The sequence below is a fragment of the Poecilia reticulata genome, linkage group LG1, assembly GCF_000633615.1.
Source record: "Poecilia reticulata strain Guanapo linkage group LG1, Guppy_female_1.0+MT, whole genome shotgun sequence".
Classification (NCBI taxonomy): domain Eukaryota; kingdom Metazoa; phylum Chordata; class Actinopteri; order Cyprinodontiformes; family Poeciliidae; genus Poecilia; species Poecilia reticulata.
In genome coordinates, this window is record NC_024331.1 from 17,651,199 (window position 1) to 17,670,243 (window position 19,045).

The 19,045-nt window shown below is 37.3% G+C and overlaps 1 protein-coding gene across 4 annotated transcripts in view; it reads left to right on the plus strand.

Moving 5' to 3' along the window:
- The window catches only part of kcnq5b (potassium voltage-gated channel, KQT-like subfamily, member 5b), a 99,530-nt gene that overhangs the window by 74,104 nt on the left and 6,381 nt on the right, over positions 1-19,045 (plus strand). The window contains exons 4-13 of one of the 4 annotated variants that reach the window (XM_008406248.2): positions 2,432-2,610; positions 4,930-5,055; positions 5,420-5,530; positions 5,945-6,040; positions 7,466-7,560; positions 9,557-9,583; positions 12,635-12,691; positions 14,107-14,330; positions 16,252-16,363; positions 17,920-18,051. In XM_008406248.2, coding sequence (XP_008404470.1) covers positions 2,432-2,610; positions 4,930-5,055; positions 5,420-5,530; positions 5,945-6,040; positions 7,466-7,560; positions 9,557-9,583; positions 12,635-12,691; positions 14,107-14,330; positions 16,252-16,363; positions 17,920-18,051 — 1,159 coding nt within the window. The remainder of the gene's footprint in view (positions 1-2,431; positions 2,611-4,929; positions 5,056-5,419; positions 5,531-5,944; positions 6,041-7,465; positions 7,561-9,556; positions 9,584-12,634; positions 12,692-14,106; positions 14,331-16,251; positions 16,364-17,919; positions 18,052-19,045) is intronic. The other 3 variants (XM_008406257.2, XM_008406265.2, XM_008406272.2) reach the window with 3 other exon arrangements.

Sequence of the window (19,045 nt, forward strand, 5' to 3'; positions counted from 1 at the left end):
TTTTTTTGTAGTTGATAATGATAATATGTTTTCATGTTAAATTGTCTCTTCCCTGTTCAAAAATAAAAGCAAGATTTTAGGAGGTTTTATTTTCAACAAAAAAAATCACTGCTGCAGAAAGCCCTTTCATATGTAAAAGACTTTGACCCGAACTGATATCCTCTAGAAAACCTGGCATAAATAAATAAATAAAATCATTCTTTGAAAGACAAAAGCAACAACAAAAAACATTTTGCAAAAAATAGAGTTGATTTTGAAGGCACGGTAAAAATCAATTTAAAATCTGAAAAATGAAGCTCAAAGACAACAGCGATGATGAATATGGAATTTATTTTTTGGAAGAAAAAAAAACTCAAGTAAAAATCTGTCTTTTCTTCTCACTTTCTTCTTTGATGGAGAATCATCAAGAAACATGTATTTTTATTAAGTCAATGTAACATCCTGACAAGATGTGATGAGGTAAAGCCCTGTTGATCGGTTTCTGTTTCACATGCATGTCCAAAAGGTCAAAACTTTGTTCAACCCATGTAATTTGCTTACATAAACTCTATTCAAAATACAATTGTTTAAAGTCCACAAACTGAGTTTACGCAAAACTCAGTTTAATTAAATAACATTCCAGTTTCATCTAATTGAGCTAACAGCTGCAAGATTTTATCTTCACCCATAAATACATCTAGTAGTATGAAGATTTTATCCCTATTGGACATAAAATCCCTGTTTTAGTCACTATTTCAGTCTTAAAAAATGATTCAATCCGCTGAATGGAATTTATCAGCAGACGACACATTTGCTAATCAGCCTTAGTTTTGGACACAGCTCATCTGTAACCAGTGAAGCTTCATTAGTGTGCTTGAGAAAATCTCATTTACCAGAACTACTGGCAGTAATGTTTCATTCCTTATCAGAAATATGAGATGTTTAATGAAATAAGTCAAGAGAATCATCCAAAAGGCTTAGAGAAGATATCATTGTCTTATGTACACAAGTAAAAGACTAGTAAATGTTTAAAATAGGCCCTAAAGCTAGAGATATAGCTGGGAGCATAGTTCACAAGTTTAAAGTTAAAGGAACAGTGGCTACACCATTTAGCATCAGGGAATCCTGGAAGAAATTGTCATGTTGTCTTAGAGAAAGCTGAAGCTTGGACATAATTGGATATTTAAATAGAGCACTGATCACAGCATGCCTTAATATCTACCACGGCTTGGTTTCAGAAGATTTCCTACTTGGTTGCCCTTCATACTTATGTCACTTAACACGCTAAAGTGTTCTGGCAGGATTTGAAAAGGGCGGGTGCAGCACACAAACTCAACAACATTAATGAACCAGAGGTCTCTGCCCAGGAAGAGTGGGATGAGGTTCCTCGGGAATACTCCCAGAAGCTGGTCATAATGGAATTAGGGTCCTGTACTTAATTTTGTTCATGAAGTGGTTGAATGATCTACAGACTGCAGAAGTAATCAAAAGGGACCTTTTACAAATACATTTTTGAAAAACCTTTTGTAGTATTAGCTGTGTTGAGCCTTATTTGAATTGTTTGTTGCACCTGCTGTTTTGCATAATACAAATAAACCTCATTAGAATTGAGTGTTAAATAAGTGCTACTGCACTGTGACATGCAGAAATGTATTCAGTTTTAAACAGACACACAAATTAAAGTACTAATGAAAAAACTGAGCAAACTAATGCATCTATGTAGTGGCAAAACACAGAAAATGAATAGAATAGAATAGAAATACTTTTATTTTTCAACATGGGGTAATTCAGGTTATGTGCTCCATGTAAACCCCAAAGGGTCTTGAACTATGCGCTCTGGTCCCCCCTCCTTCCCCTCCCACACACATGTATTTTTCAAGCTGCTTCTGAACTCGCACAAAGAGAATATAAAAAGTAAAAGTTGTGTGTACGAGTTTCACTCGGCATGTCTCTGAGATGGGACACGGCATAGAGGAGGGACGACAAGAGACAAAGTCACAGGAGCTGATTGCTGCAGCGGTTGTCTGTGGGTTCGATGTTATGCATTTATTACGTGTGGTTTCTGTGTGAACTTCCGCTGAGTCATGCCTGTGTACGTCTGTCTGCCTGCCTGAGATCTTGTTTGTGCATCTGATTGTCACAGTTTGCAGAACATTTTACAATATGCGCCAGAGCACGAGGAATTTTACTTCGCTCTGTGCAGTCCTGTTTGTGCCAGCAGCAGATCTATCTGATGACATTATGACTTACAGCATCAAATGAGTCAAAGTTATTGTATTGTTGTGGATGCCAGCAGCTGAGTGTAAGCTGTTGCAATAAGAACATTGCGTCAATCAGACCAATGAAAAATTAAACAAAATTAAGACAGAGAAAGTGTTTTTATTTTATTTCTTTATAATGATTCTCTTCTCTTTTTCTGTGTTTTGCCTTTTCTCCCGCCTGGCTCCTCCAGACATCATAGTGCTGATCGCGTCAGTGGCAGTGGTGTCGTCGGCAGGCAGCCAGACCAACATGTTTGCCACCTCAGTCCTGCGCAGCTTGCGTTTCCTGCAGATTCTTCGGATGGTTCGGATGGACCGAAGAGGCGGGACCTGGAAGCTGCTGGGGTCCGTGGTGTACGCTCATAGTAAGGTCAGCAGAAACAAAACACAAAGAGAATCACACTGAATGGACTGCCGGTAAAGCTTTGATTGGTCAGGTTTCCGATAAGCCAAAAAAAGAAAAAAAACAACAACAAAATAACAACCTAAACCTAAAGTTATACACACACAAAAAAAACAACCAAAAGTTTCTCTTCTGTGTCAGGCTTTAATTTTCACTTAGACAGCTGTTAAAGCACATCAAACAAGTTCTACCTTCCCTACACTGGCTCTGTGTAGCTCAGAGAATAGACTTTAAACTACTGCTGTTAGTTTATAAATCACTAAACGGCTTAGCATCACAATACATTATAGATCTGCTGTTGTTGCATCAATCTTCCAGATCACCCACGTCTTCTGGTTCTGGTTCTGCTCTGGATCCCCAGAACCAAACGGGGAGAAGCAGCATTCAGCTTCTATGCACCATAAAATCTGAAACAAACTTCCAGAAAACTGCAAAGCAGTCAAAACACTGAGTTCTTCTCAATAAAGACTAAAACTCCGCCTCCTTTTCAAACATAATAAATGAAACATTGATGTTTGTTACATCAATTTACATCAATTCGGTTTTCTCAATTGTTGACTGAACTTTGTATGTTTATGTTTTTAAGATGTAAAGCAGTTTGAACTGCCTTGTTGCTGAAATCTTCTATACAAATAAACTTAATTGATTGATATTACGCACATAAGGCCCAAAATACTAGTTAGACGTAAAAACGGCAAAATTGCAAATTGTATTGAAGTTTTGTCTGTATTGTGAGCGTGAACATCTGCATACTACATATATACTTCTATGTACATACATACTTTTTTTAAAGAAAGTTTGAAATACTGGAAAAAAGTATAATTGTAGGCTATTTTTTAATAATAGATTGTCATGTGACATCACAGAAACATAACGCTGAGATCTTTCACATATGAATCAGTACATATACTCAACATCTACACCTGAAAAATGAATAAAACATAGTTATTTAAAACAATAATCTGAAAATATAAGGGAACCAGTTTAATTTGTGCTTTTAATCCTGCAACTATGTGTTGCAACTATGTGAAAATCTTGTTAAATTTAAACTCAGAGTTCCGGCCAAAACATTTCTAGCACAGTTTCCCCTCCACTTCCTGCTCTTTTCCTTTGACTCACTATAATCCATCTGCCTTCACCTCCTACAGCCCACACAAACCTTTTCTCTTTTACTTCTGCCTGACATATTTGTGTAGAAACCACAGCGGGTCATTTCTGCTTTTCTTTGCTTCTTTCAAAGCGGCACATTCAGATAAACTCCTCCTGGTAAAATGTTTCACACTACACAAACAGGTCGAGGTTGAGTACAAGATGACGACGCGTCTTATAAAAATTCTTTGATTCCGCTCCTGCCTCTGACCGTGGGCAATCTTTCGGCTGCAAAATTTGTTTCGAGTGGATCTTTGAGGAAAAAACATAACTCATAAAAGGATCACATGCCTGCATTTATGCCCTTTTGATACCTCAATGAAATGTTGCCACATGTACATTTACTTTTTTAGCTTTTAGCTGCAAATGAAGTTTTAAATGACTGTTTTAAATGACGTGAGATTAGCAAAGTGTTGGTTGGTGCTAGTAAACATTTCATAGTGCCAGACCATTTACAACATCTGCAGAAGTTAAATGAAATCCTTATTAACAAAGGTCCATAAATCAAACTTTAAGACACATTTTTCATCCCAGATTTTTGTAAATCTTTGTCTTGCCAATACTGATTTTTAGCTGATTCCAGTTTTTCTTAAATAACTGGAATTACAAACACAGATTTCTTTTTCTAGCCTTCCTGCAGTGAGGAGTCATTAGGAATACATCAAGAGCTTAGGCAACATGACTTTGTTAGTGTGAGAGCAGTCACTGTAAAAGTGGGTTTTGCTAAGACAAAATAACAGACTTGGGATTATAAACTTGCTTTAAGTTTTTTAATTAGCAATTAGCGTTGGTAGTGCATCAAGCATTACAAAAAAGTCATGACATTTATTTAGGCTCTTATCTTAACACTGCCAACATTTTGAAAGCCAACACATTTCCTGACAAACAGGTCTACAGCTGTAAAGGATAAAAAGGAGCAACTTTAAAGATGCCTGTAGAAAGTCTCACTTTCTCACAGCTTCAACGGTTCAGACACGACTTGGACTTAATAAAAAAATGACACCTCTGGTGTCCAGTCTTTAGAAAATAATTTTAAAAGTGAGGGAACGGATGATTTCTTTAATAAAATACATGAATTTAATTCTGTTACTTAGCCACAGTTAAATGTGAATGCTTCCTCTGATTTCCTTCCTGCAGGAGCTGGTGACTGCCTGGTACATCGGCTTCCTGGTTTTGATCTTCTCTTCGTTCCTCGTCTACCTTGTGGAGAACAAGTTCAACAAAGAGTTTGCCACCTATGCCGATGCATTGTGGTGGGGCACGGTAAGCTTTAAGGAATTAGCTGTAAATGCCAGTAGTGTTCAAAAAAGTAGTAACAAAAGAAAGACATCCTGAAAGTTTCTAGGCATCAGCCCAATATATCAGTTGGATGTCTTGGAGCAGTGAAGTTCACCTGACAATGTAGTTTCTCTGTAGTTTTACTACTTTGAATGCTTAAAACGTCTCATTTTCTTTTTCTTATTCAATGTGTCTGCGAGAAAACTTAGTAGCAAAAAAAGTCATTTTTTTAAATTGTGTGTTTAAATTTAAATTTACACACTTTCAAATTATGTAGAATATTTTGCATTTATAAAGTGATACACCACATGAATGTTCTCACAAACTGATAATTTTTTGCTTGCCACAGATTACCCTAACGACCATCGGCTATGGAGACAAGACACCAAAGACATGGACAGGACGGATGCTGTCCGCAGGGTTCGCACTACTGGGTATTTCCTTCTTTGCCTTGCCTGCTGTAAGTATTTTCCCTCTCTGTGTGTTTTTTGTAAATATGGTATTTATTTCATGGATTTGTTGCCAATGAAAACAGTGAAAGGACTGTGACTGTGCTGAGTTTTGTGTTACCTTCAGTAATGGTAAAAATATATGTACTTCATGTCCTCTCATTTTACATATTTTGGATGCATTTGTTGTTCTGTGTGTACCAGATTTGAAACACTTAAACTTCTTTTGTTTATTAATGATTGGAGTGTGTGGTTTTGTACACTTAAAGTTAAGTCATCAATACAGGAAAATGGCAAAAGCAACTGGAATGTCTTACTTTTTACCACAATTGAACTGAATGTGTCTATATTTTTTATTTATTTTGAGGAAAATACTGAAATCTGTGTGTATATGAGAGAGAACCAACTGATGCATGTCTCGTCAGGGTATTCTGGGCTCAGGCTTTGCCCTGAAGGTCCAGGAGCAGCACAGACAAAAGCACTTTGAGAAGAGGAGGAACCCTGCAGCCTACCTCATCCAGGTAAAGTTTGAATTTCTTAGGGACCCTTTTCCTGAATCTGTTCTTTAAAATCTCATCCGTGGTAACAAAACCTTCTCAATACCATGTGCAGCACATTAACTGAACCAGGACTGGAACTGGTTTGACTAAAGAGAAGCAAAAGTTTACATTATTGTGCAAAAGTATTCACGCTACAATCCGTCATGTTACAACCATTAAGCTTCAGTATATTTATTGGGTTTTTATTTGCTAGGCCACAGGTGTCAACATCCAGTCTTTTAAGGGCCCTGCAACTTTCAGAAGTGTCTCTGCTTTTGCATACTTGAATCAAATAAGTAGTTCATTATATGACCTCTGAAGAATTTAACGGCGGGCTGAGAAAGTAACTTTGAACCGATCCTCAAGGACTCCGGATCAATCCGGTCTGACGTTCCTTTATAGACCAGGGCAAAGTAGTGCATATTTGTGTAATGGAAAGAAAACAGTTTTTAAAAATATGTTGTATATGAAAAAAGAGCTGCTAACAGTGGCATGCAGTTCCATTCAATCCCTGTAATGGGATGTTTCTACAAGGTATTGAGTCTCTTCTCATTTTTTTTTTTATTTTCATTGGTGAAAACTATTGAAACTAGATAAAAAAAATGTCCTTCCACCATTCTGTGCATGTGTGTGTGAGCACTATCACCAAAAGTGCATCTTTGGAACAAAATATTGTATTTCTTTGAGCTGCATTACAATAAATCCCAATACACTACATTGCAGTTTGTGGTTGTAATGACAAAACAATGAAAATAATAATAAGAAGAAAAATAATGTTGCAAGGTATTGTACGTTAATATCTGAATTTTAATGGATGTGATTTTAAACATGTTTATTTTCTCATCCTCCAGCTTCTCTTTTTTCCATCTTTTTGGACAGTAAATCTCACTCTCTCTAGCCGCCTCCATCTTCACCCAGGGGTAGCCTCTAAAATCTGTTTTTACACAGATTCTTCCAAAAAATGCACCAATCTTCTTCCCTTTACTTCTTCCTGTCCCCTCATGCTTTATTTTCTTCTTTGCTCTCCTCTTTTGCTCATACGTCGTCTCTTCATCTTGTGCACCTCACTGTTACACCAGGCTGCGTGGCGTTATTACTCCACTGACAGGCCCTATCTGGATGCCACGTGGCGGCACTATGAGAGCCTCCTGCCAATCAACAGGCATGTATCCATGCCTGACCTGCATCCGGGGCCAGAAGTGTGACACATCTGTGTGTTTTTCTTTCTTCTTTTTTTTTTCTTTTTCACTAATCACCTGTCTTCATTAGTTTTATCATTGTCCTGATCTACTTTGCACTCGTCTTTATGGTGCCCTCTTTGATCCTGATTTACTTGTTTGTTTTTTTGCTTTGTATTTACCTCGATTTCGGGTGGGGGGGTGTTTTCTGTTTGTATTCTGCATGCAGTGTGTTTGGCGTAGTTATGCAGCTGATGAGAACTCGGTTTCCGTTGCTACCTGGAAGCCTCACTTGAAGGCACTGCATACCTGCAGCCCTACAAAGTAGGTACAACTATTACAGCTGATGTCTATATTTGGTGTTTTTGTCACACTCTCTCTTGGATTTCTGATTAAAAAGAATTACTTTTGTTGCTGTTGAACGTATATTACATATTTCCCTTATCAGATTTATCATGCACCCTCCATAATTATTGATCCTCCATCTGTCTTTTATTGCATAAGCTTAAACTTACATCCAAAAGTCAATTTGAATCCTAAAATCTCAAGCAACAATCCCTTCTCACCACTACCGCACCAATCAATCTTTGAATTTGAGGTTCTTCAGCTCTCTTAAAATAAAACGGCACAAGGTACAGTAGTCTTCCTGTGTCTGTTGCTCAAAAGACCAAAATTTAGTAAACAAAAACAGGAGATTGATATTAACAAGGGAAGAAGAACGCAAAGTGAATCCCAATGCAAACTGATGGAGCTGTAAAGGTTTTTAAAGTAGTAGTCACATAAACTGCTATGAGCAGTTTGAGCCTGGAGTTGTTTTAGGATGTTGTAAACTGATTGATTCTGTCTGGCTCAGCATCTGAAATCCCTGGGTGAATGTTAATCTCCATTCCTCCATTGTTCAGGGAGTTGTCTGCTGTGTTCGTAGTCTTTCTGCAGAACCCCATTTTAAACAAAGCTGACCCATCCCTTTAAAGATGGGGAACAATAATCCGTCTGTAGAAGATTTATTGGACGCCTCTGTTCTCTTATCAATTCTGGTCTGTCTCGTGTAATGGTGTCAATAAAAAGATGTTTGAAAAACCTTAAAGCAAGAAACAAGAACTTATTTTATGACATTAATATCTAAAAAAAAAAAAAAAAAAAGAAAGACCCATTTATTATTCAGCTGTGTCTGTTCACCCAAATGTTTCACTGACTTTTCCAGTAAAACTATTGTTGGAGCCTGAAAATACTGAGAAACCATCCAAACAGCATAAAATGGGCATTTATAAAGACATGAGTTTAAAAAAAGAAGCATTGACTAGTGAACAAACACAACTTTCTCCTTCTGGAAGAATATTTTTTGATTCCTTTTCCCATTTGCATGCTGCAGTAGTTAGTGTGTGTTTTGCTATTGTTTTTCTTTCTGAGATGCATGCCAGGAATTAGTGTGTTGCCTTCTGTAAATTATGAGTACTTGTAAAGGCTGCAGTTGCTGGAACAGTGCCTCAGCAAAAAAAACTTTTGTATCTTGCTGATTCTAAGAAACACATTGTTGTTTTTGCAAGTTTTAGTTATCCACTAATAAATCTTGAGTGCAAAGGTTTTGCCCTACACCACAGCTGTCGACACCCGCTGGTTTCAGTACATCACATCAATTGTTAGAGAAAAGCATCGTGCTTCTTAAAAGGTGTTGAATTACATCATCTGTCTACATCCAGTTTGTCATGTTGACTAGAAAAGTACAAGCTGAGCTCCCCACAAATAGAAAGCACCATCAAAAGTAGCCAATCTGTTTAGGTTTCAGTGCTACATCAATAGACTCAATATGTGGACTAAAATCTTAAGAACCATTAGAAGATAAGTAAAGTATGCGTTTATGTTGTTAGTTTGCAATTAGATCTCCAGCTAAGCCCGACTACCATAGACTTTTTTTAAACATGTCAAAAAAAAAAAAAAGAAACTATCACCATATTAACTTTCAATGAGAAACAGTTGATAGTTTCTCACAGTGCTGAAGTTCAGTAAATAATAATATTAGTTTCCAGACATGAGCGTGCTGAAAGATTTTCATTCTGTGTAAAAAGAAAAAAGAAATTGTCACCAATGGCTAAATTCAGTTCATATTTCATTCATTCATAATGCTGCATCATTAGCTGTAACTGCAGGCTTTTCCATTAGGCTAAAATATGCAAAAGCACCATTTTTCTTTCTTTTGAGCTTTGTTATTATTATCAGCATTATTATTATTAATATATAATTAGGAAAATATGTTAGAGAAGCCATGTATAAATTGTTTTCTCATATTTTTTTCTCTGTTTTTCTCATCTGCCAACTCCAGGAAGGATCAGGGAGAGTCAACCACCAGGTTTGTACCTTTTTCACTGCCGATTCGCTGCTAGTTGGTCTTAGAAATTTAATTTCAGGACCGATGATGACTTTGTGTAGTTGCCTTCTGCCCCAGCACTTAGTCATTACTGCCATTTATTTGTAACAATCAGAAAAAACAATATCTTGCTGCTGCCATTATTTGAGACACCTCAATCAATACATTCAGCTACAAACGAGGCGGGATTCTTCTGCCGTTATATTGATTGTATTTTTTAACTTGGATGAAATTTACCTTTGGTACCAAACCCTGCTAAGTCCTGCAGTCATGTTATTCTAGAATAAGGAAGGCATTAAGTTTTGCAAATACTGATTTACTATTTAAGTACCCCGCTGATATGGAAGCACATTGTCATTATATTACTAACTTAATCAGTGCCATTGTTTGTATCTACTTTTTTCCTGATTTGGTCAAAGTTTTAACCAATGTTTAGCTTGTACCTAACTGTATTTCCTCATGTAAATTTTTTATCATCAAGCAATTAAGAATGGGGGGGGGATATGAACTTCAAATTTCATCGTAAAATTTTGTGGTATTTATTACAAAAAAGCAGAAATAAGCAGCAATTAAAAGTACTACAAACATGTCAATGCATAGCGTTCAGAGTCTTACAAACATATGATTATGAGTAGAAATGATTACGATGTGTCACTTGATCACATCAATTATATTAATTGGAACCAACTGTGCTGTTAAACAGCACTCATTATATTCAGTCATACTTCTCGCAAACTCATCATTTCTTAACACTTTTGTTGAACTGGCAGTGGAATAATCATATTTCTAGTAGTACTATTAATCTGACAAATAACAACGAATAACCTGTTGTTGTTATCATTTATTGCAGGATGACCCATTGTTTTTAATTATCACTGGGAAATAAAAATCCTGCTGACAGGACACAACTTACTGTTTCCCATCCTCATCAAAGAGAAATGATGTGCTTTAAAACTCTAATATCAGCCAGAAGACGAGGAAATACTCTGTACAAGTGATTAAATATCCTCAGGAGACGTAACTCCTTATGTTTGTGAATGACTCATTCAGCACATCGCACAGTTCATTTTGACAAGTGCAGCTTGAAAGGAAACTATAAAAAGCTATTTTGAAAAAATAATTAGCTGTCATAATAAAAAAAACTGAAATCCCTCCTTTTGTCTTCATAAAGAGCAATTTTAAAAGATTTATACAATTAGGAGGACATTACCTTCATGCTGGTAGAATAATGTCTTTTAAAGATGGAGCAGGACTTGTCATGTGATTACATTATTTTTCAAAAGTTGCATGGTTTATGTTGCATGTTTTAAATGCATTTATTACAGTGAAAAAGGGCAAAAATGCAAAGGCAACTTATTTGGTCTTCTACCAAATATTCTTAGTTGTTCTGCATTGGAAGACGTCACAAAATTGATCTAATTAGGCGCAGATTTGCTTCCAATGATACATTATCTTCATATAAAAAAACTGTTTTTGCTTCGATAAAAACTCCCTTTTTTCACACGAAGGTTTGGAGAATTTCATTGATCTCTCTGCAGTAACAGGAGAGACAAAAACACTTTCAGCCAGGCTGTGTTAACCGCATTGACACAACAAAGTTGATCTAATCAGAGCAGCTAAAGGCAGAGGGTAATGATATTTTAGTCCACTAAAAGCTGTTTTTACTCAGGCGCTCAATGACTCATTGTTGCTTCTGTTTGTTTAGTGCTTCGTCTCAAAAACAATAACGGCAAAAGCATTTTTTTTTTTTATTTAGGACAAAAAAAAACCCCTACCCAAACGAATATAAACATATTTGTCTTTTTCTCAGCCATTACTTGCCTCAGGTAGCCTTTAATTTTTTTATGAGCTATTCTTCTTTGTTTGTATGTATTTATATAGCACATTTATCTAAAGGATATGTATTAATGGTGTTGATGCATTTCCAGAATCATTATGGGAGGATAGCGATTAAGGCAGCAAGGCCAGTGTGATGTAATATGTTGGGTGTTTGCCGTTATGAAACAGAGTAAATGTTTGTCTGTGAAGAACCACAGCAGCACAGATGCCGTCGCATTTGTTGTTCATAATGTGAAAGCCATTGAATAGGTAGATTAAAAAGCCTGAATCGTGCGCTGTGCGCAATATGTCGAAGCATCGGGATGAATAAGCCCAGGAGGGATCAAGAAACCTCTGCACACAGAGGGCAGAAACTGTATTACTTTATCCATAAAATGAATCCATAGAATATTATGCAGTTAGGAACAAAAATGCAACATAGGCAATGCGTAAATGACAACGAAACAAACAAATAGAGATTCACAAGACTCTGCAAAAAGGTTCCTGACCTCATGCTGTGATTCAAGCACTTGTTGCCATGGCCTGCTGGAATTCATATGGTTAAAGGAGTGATATCGACATGAAGTGCATGAGTCACCAAATTGCAGCCTTTTTTTGGACGGTTCTGCAGTAGATGTTAATTTTCCTCCACTAAGCCACTGTTCTGCTCCCTCTAAATGCCAGCGCTCGGGAAGCCGAAACATCAGCACTGACTCCGCTGTTGCTTTATTCTCGGTGGGGGCTTTTGTCATAAACTTAATTTATTTCTGTAATTTAATTCAGAAACAGAAGCATGTGCGATATGGATTCATTGCAGACAGAGAAATGCATTTCAAGTGGTTTTCTGTTGGTGTAGATGATTAAGGTTAATGAAAATCACAATTGGTTTCACATAAAATCGGGTGGCAAAAGATAAAGAAAAGGTATTTTGAATACTAATGTATTATGTTGTGGCCTACAAATATGTGCTTAGGACTCTCCAAGTATCTCAAACTAAACATTGGGTTTCCATACTGCGTTAGCGGCAAGTCATAGTTGTAATGAACCGAAATTAACACTTGTAGTATACAGTATAACTCTCTGTGCTATAAATTTATGTAACTCATATCTCACTTTTCTGACAGTGGGAAAGGTAATGAGGTTCAAAGTCATTTTTCACCTTAAAAAAACCTATCAAGTAAAATCATCATGTGTCTATCTCTCCTTGGTTTCTAGTAAAATTCATAGTAATAAGCAGAAGCTACTGAGGAGTTATACCACTCGGAAACATAGGTACACGGCATCCCTGCTCCCATGTTCCATGATGTGTTGTTTTTTTTTGTTTTTTTGGGAATGCTGACTAATTCTTGGTGCATGGGTGTCCTTTTGAGGCTGCAGAGCCTCAGATAGACCAGAGCAAGCTAGTGCTGCGGGAAAACATGTGTCGCTCTTAAAATAATAATTAGCCTTCCTTGATATGTGCCTGAGTGATGTGCTACTTTGCTTGATTATATGCAGAAAATTGATGAAGAATTGTGCCGGGTTGCAGTCTGAGCTGCAAATTTAGTATATTAATCAACATTTATGAGCTTTTTCTTGAGTGAAATGTTCTTGCTTTTTCTGGTATCGTTTTTTTTTTCTTCATTCACTTCTCTAAATTGAACTTACGCACTACCTCACTTGCTGTTTTTTTTTTAAGTATTCACATTTTATTGTCATCAAATCCATTGAAAAAGATCACAAGTCACCATGACTAACTGCAAAATTTGCCTGTGAAATCAAGCTTGAATAGAACTTATGGGAACAAAGTATGCATTACTCCACAACCAAAAGTATTTTTTATAACTTTTATAACTTTTTTTATGGTGCTATTTGGATAATTTTGCAGAAACAAAGTACTGATCTTTTAAATTAATTTGCTGACAATATGTTTATTTTATTCTTAAAACCAAAATTACCACGTTTAATGCATTGCACTTAGCCAATTGAAATAAATCCTGCTTGAGTTTGTTGCACTGTTCATGCTTTTTGCATGTTACCACTCTGCATTAAGCACACTCAAACATTCCCTGACCTTGTAAACATATGAAATATGTTTATGAAATATGTGAAAGTTTCACAACTTTCATATTGTATGAAACATGAAAGAGAGAGAGAGTCAGACATTTCCCATATTACAACCACAATCATAAATGTGTTTTAATCGTTCATTGAGTGGACCAACACAAAGTATCATGTTATGGTAATATTTTTTTATTATGTAGAGATTTTGGAGTGTAGTACGCTCTACTTTTCTAAAAACTAAATTCAGCAATGGAAAGACTTTATTTTCCTTTGTCCACTGTCGTGCCTTGCTAACTAATTTGTTCAAAACAAATAAATGCTTTTATATCATCACTGCACATCTGATACATTATCCCAAAGTAGAGCTAGCATTTTATATATAGGACCCCCATCAATACGCATGTTTGTCTTTTCCTCCTGCCCTCCAATTATTTACTCTTATCTCAGAAAAAGCTCTAAATGACATAAATACTATGCAAATAAGCAAAACTTTACCTAAAGTTGAGTCAGATTTCTGTTACTGAGCTGAAGCTTGAATTATTAACCAATGTTTTTCCGTCTTTCACTTCCAACATCATTACCTTTTTTCTCTTTCACACTCCAAAATACCTCTGTCTGCACAACTACTTGTCCTCCAACTTCAGCCAAAAGTTAAGCTTCAAAGAGCGTGTGAGGATGGCAAGCCCCCGCGGCCAGAGCATCAAGAACCGCCAGACGTCCTCTGTGAACGACCGGCGTTCTCCAGTGGCCGACAGTGGCACAGAGGGCACCAGTCCTGCCAAGGTTCAAAAGAGCTGGAGCTTCAACGACCGCACGCGCTTCAGACCTTCGCTCCGGCTCAAGAGCCAGTCCCGCTCCACCACTGACGGTCAGTGACACCGCACACCCACCGAATGTTTCCCTGAGAGCTTTATGACATTGGCTGTGGCTGTGCCAATCAGAAATTACAGAAGGATTCATGCTTCAGAAAACGTAAAGAACAAAAGAACAAAAACAGCACAAAAAAAAAAAACATCACACTTTACAGAGCTCTAGTATGAAAAGTAAGTTCCCAGGGTAGTTTGTTTTTCATGTAGGGCAAGATTGGTCTGGATAGCTTTCCTCCTCTGATAAAATAGAACCATCATTTGAGGAATATTATTTATTATTTATTTACCCAGGTTTATTTATATCACATTAAAAGTGTATTCCATTATCTGAAATATTAAATTTAGCCAAAAAGACAAAACAGCAGAAATCTCTTTAGTTTTTGTTTCTTAAGTAGGTTATTCGGGAGAATTTATGAGTTAACATCTTATCTGCAGAAGTTATATCCTTTAACAACTTAAGATTAAATAAAGAAGAAGACATTAGGACCAGACATGTGTTTTAATAGCTACCCAAGACAATGAAGTAATAGAGTGGTGCCAAGACAAGATATGTTTCTGTTATTTATTTGAAGATTTCTGTCTGTGTAGTGATTGATATCAAAGGTGCCATATAATTACACAGCTGTCATCTTTCCTGGTTTTGTTTAATTATGCCCATTTTGGATTTAGCTAAGAGTTTGTGAGTTAGTCAGTTAAGTATCTATCAACTACAATTAGGTGTAGTTGATAGAAATTTCATATCTAATCACCTGCTTTCACTTTTAATGATTTTTTTTTCATTGCCAAATGTTTTTGCCTGGTTACACTCAACATGTTCTACTTTGCTTGCAATATGGACTTCAGTTGGAAGGTCATTGACGTCAGACCAGCTGTTTGTTGGAAAAGTGTAAATAAGCATACATTAAAAATGCGGCAGTGCTGTGAAACCCTTTTTCACATAATCAGGCGTCAGACTTTTTAAGCTGTCAGTACAGACGGCAGAAATCCAGTAATGGATTTAGTTTTTAATCCTAAAAATGTTTAAAATTCATTTAAATATTGAAGCTTTATCTTGTTTTTGTTTCTTTCTTTAAAGTATAAGCATGCAGTAAGAGAATGTGTCACTCCGAGTGTTGATTTCATCTGTTTCCCCACCCTATCCAACACAACTGCTGTACCAAACCACGACAGACAGTTGAGGAGAGAAAAACAGCTGTCTCTCTCTCTCTCTCTCTCTCTCTCTCTCTCTCTCTCTCTCTCTCTCTCTTACCCTTTCACCAGTTGTTGTATGTTGGACAGCTGGATAGATGGGGTGTTGTTTCAATGACTATCTGGGCTGTCTGAGCCATACAGTTGGCTAAATGGAAACAAATTCCAGGTTAGTCAAAATCTTGCTGATTAGGTCGTTCTCAGTGTCAAAATATTAAATATTTTCCTCTAGATGCGACATAATTACAGACAAAACCAATATTTATGCGCCGTACTACAAGCTGTTTGAGTTCACACACATGCTCTGTACTACTACAGTCCTTATATTTGAGCCTGCAGTCAAGCTCATGACCCCTTGCTTACTTCACCATGATGTCATAACTCAGAAGGCCCATGAACAGATCTGCTGTTGGCGATAAATCTTAAAGGCACACAGAGGCCTTTTTCTTTACAACTAGTCCGCAGTTCCAGAAGCTTCAAAATCGGTTCTTCCCTCTTTTCCTCTCCAATCACTTTAAATCCTCCTGTCATCATTATGAGACACATAAAGAGGCATCAAAATACTTTGTTCCTGGACCCAGAACCTATATACAAATCAGGATTAGGGGCTTGATGAGGTAACTTCAAGGTTCAGCTGCACAAGCAGTGCATGATGGCTGCTGTTGTGTTCATAGGTTTCCTGCTCATTGTACATGTAAGTCAACAGTCCTTCTCTTCTGCCTGTTTCATAAGCAGCAGACTCCGCTGTGACGGGGGACGATGCCTTTGATGATAAGGGCTGCCACTGTGAGATCTCCGTGGAAGACTTGCTGCCCTCCGTCAAGACCGTCATCCGAGCTGTCAGGTTTGTCAAAGGAGATTACGCTTTTCTTTTTCCATCCAGCTAATGCTTTCCCCTTTTTTTCTGAATGCAAACAAAGCCTGATTGCAGCACACTGCGGTCCAGCAGCTGCCCTTTATTGTCTGCACTCAAAGGACTAAAATGACCGGAAGTCGTTCTTTTTTTAGTTTTCTTTTTTTGGGGCTGTATAGCCTCCGTGGCATAGTTTATATGCAGGAAGTATAGTTAGTACGGTTTTAAACAATGCAAACTTGTGCATGATTAGTAAAGACACAACGGTGCCTAGCAAAAGTATTTGAAATCACAAAAGTTTCATAAATGTATTTTACAACATTGCAATGTTTCAATGGGATACATTGGGATACACTGTTTTTTCCTATTCCATCTTCTCATCAACTCTGACCAACTTCTACTGAAGAAAGATCTGCCCTCAGCATGATGCTGCCACTAACACTGTGGGTGGGTTTGTTCTGGGTCAAATGTAATGTCAGTTTTCTTCCACATATAGTGTTTTGCATGCAGACTGACAATTTTTGATCTTATTGAACCAGAGCATCTTCTTCTACATGTTTACTGTGTCCCCTGAATGGTTTTGTGACAAACTCCAAACAGGACATTAATGGCTTTATTTCAGCAATGACATTATTTAAAATGACCAAATTTGTGGAGTGCAAGGCTATTAGTTATCCTGTTGCTGTAAATCTGGGCAACTCCTCCAGAGTTCCCATGGGCCTCTCTCCTGCTTCTCTGATAAATGTTCTCAAGATCACTTTAAAATATTACAAAAAACTCTTAACTGCTTAGAAACAAAGTACAGCAAACTCAGAAGGTGACAGAATTTTTGCTCAGTACGTTTTGTCATTTTTTTTCTTATCGATTTTGGGGGCAATTCTTGTCTTCAGTTGTCTTTGGGTAGGAGTCAGCGTGTAGCCAATGCATGAACCTTGAATCTTGTTGCTTTCAGGCTGCAGTAATACCCACCGTTACCATGTGCACACTGAACGGTTCTGTCCACATTCTACATTTTCTTGTGAATTTTCCTTACTTACTAATTACGCAATATTCAAATATGTTGGCAAGAAGGAGCTTGTTCCTAAAATGTACATTGTGTCACATTTTTTGTATCTACTTAATGTTCATCTTTGTCTACCTTCTTTTCTCCTGGGTTAGGAGAGAGAGCACCAAACCTAGGAGCTCTCTTCTAGGTTTGCATTCTGTTGCCTGCTGGCCTTTCTTTTCTGTAGACTTATATTTATTCTGAGTTCAGCCCTGAGGCACCACAGGTAAATAAACCCTTTCACAGAAATTGTGTAACACGCACACAGCTCAAATACGCAACCACAACTACACACGATGCTTTTAGAAAATTTAGGAGGAAAATATTCAGGTGCTCAGACTATTGTAGACAAACTAATGGACTGGATTTAATATGTCTCATTCAAAGGGAAAGATACATTTTATTTTATAGCCTTGAGGTGTAGCAGCAGATTCTCCTTTCTGATTGGGTCAGAGCGCCCTCTTTTGACTGAAATTTGAAAATTTCTCTGCTTTTCCCGCAGGATCATGAAGTTTCACGTAGCAAAGAAGAAGTTTAAGGAGACTCTGCGTCCGTATGATGTCAAAGATGTGATTGAACAGTACTCTGCCGGTCACTTGGACATGCTGTGCCGCATCAAGAGTCTGCAGACCAGGTAGGAAGAATAAGCTGTCATTCCTGAGGCCTCTGAGCTGATGAATGTGTTCGTGTGTATTTATGAGAAAACATATTGTGAATATGCATAAAGATAATGATATGATCAATTTTCTTTATGCACACATGTACCTCTGTGTGTGTATATGTTTGCTTTCCTCACAGGCTGGACTTGATAATTGGCCCACAGACCCTGAGCACCCCAGCTAAGACCTTTTCCTCCCCGTCTTTGTCTGTGTTTTGCAGCCAGGGGAGGAAAAACTCCATCAGGGGGTCAGAAGTCCCCCCATAGTCCTTCATTGTTTTCCATCTCACATGGGTTTACGTCATATGACACTCAGTCAAATCATGCAAACAAATTCAAGTCTTTTATCAGCCAATCATAAGCAGAGATTCATTAATTAGTCAGTAAGAGATCTGCGATCTGATCTGTAATTCCCAGGTCAGATACAGGAAAAAAAAATACAATAAAATTCTCCCCAATTTCTTAATTACGTCAAAACTAGCAATGTTTTCTTCCTTTAAATGAATTCATTATCAAAATGGATTGATCCACGATTTTTGTGCTTGGAATTATATTGACCTGGAAAGACATGATCGGCGCATTTCCAGTTTTAAGTGTTATGCATTAAAAGTAATTCCAGAATCTTCGTTTACCTTTTTTAATGTTATGAACAACGGTCTTCTGAGACATTGAGAGACTAACCTTTACGTAAAAGGTGTTCAATTAAAGCAAAAATCTTCTCATTCAATATGTTTGCTACTTTACTACCCCAGTCTGACATAAGGCTTTAAAAGTGGCTTTGAATTGACTGAGTTGTTAGGGGCAAGCAGATCTGTTCTTTTCTATGTCCTCTATTCCACTGAACAAACACTAACGATGTAATTCTACTTCTGCCTTGGGTTGAAATTCTGGCATTCCTCAGGTGTCTGGAGCTTCATGCTAAAGCGTGTCACACACACACACACACACACACGCACACACACACACACAC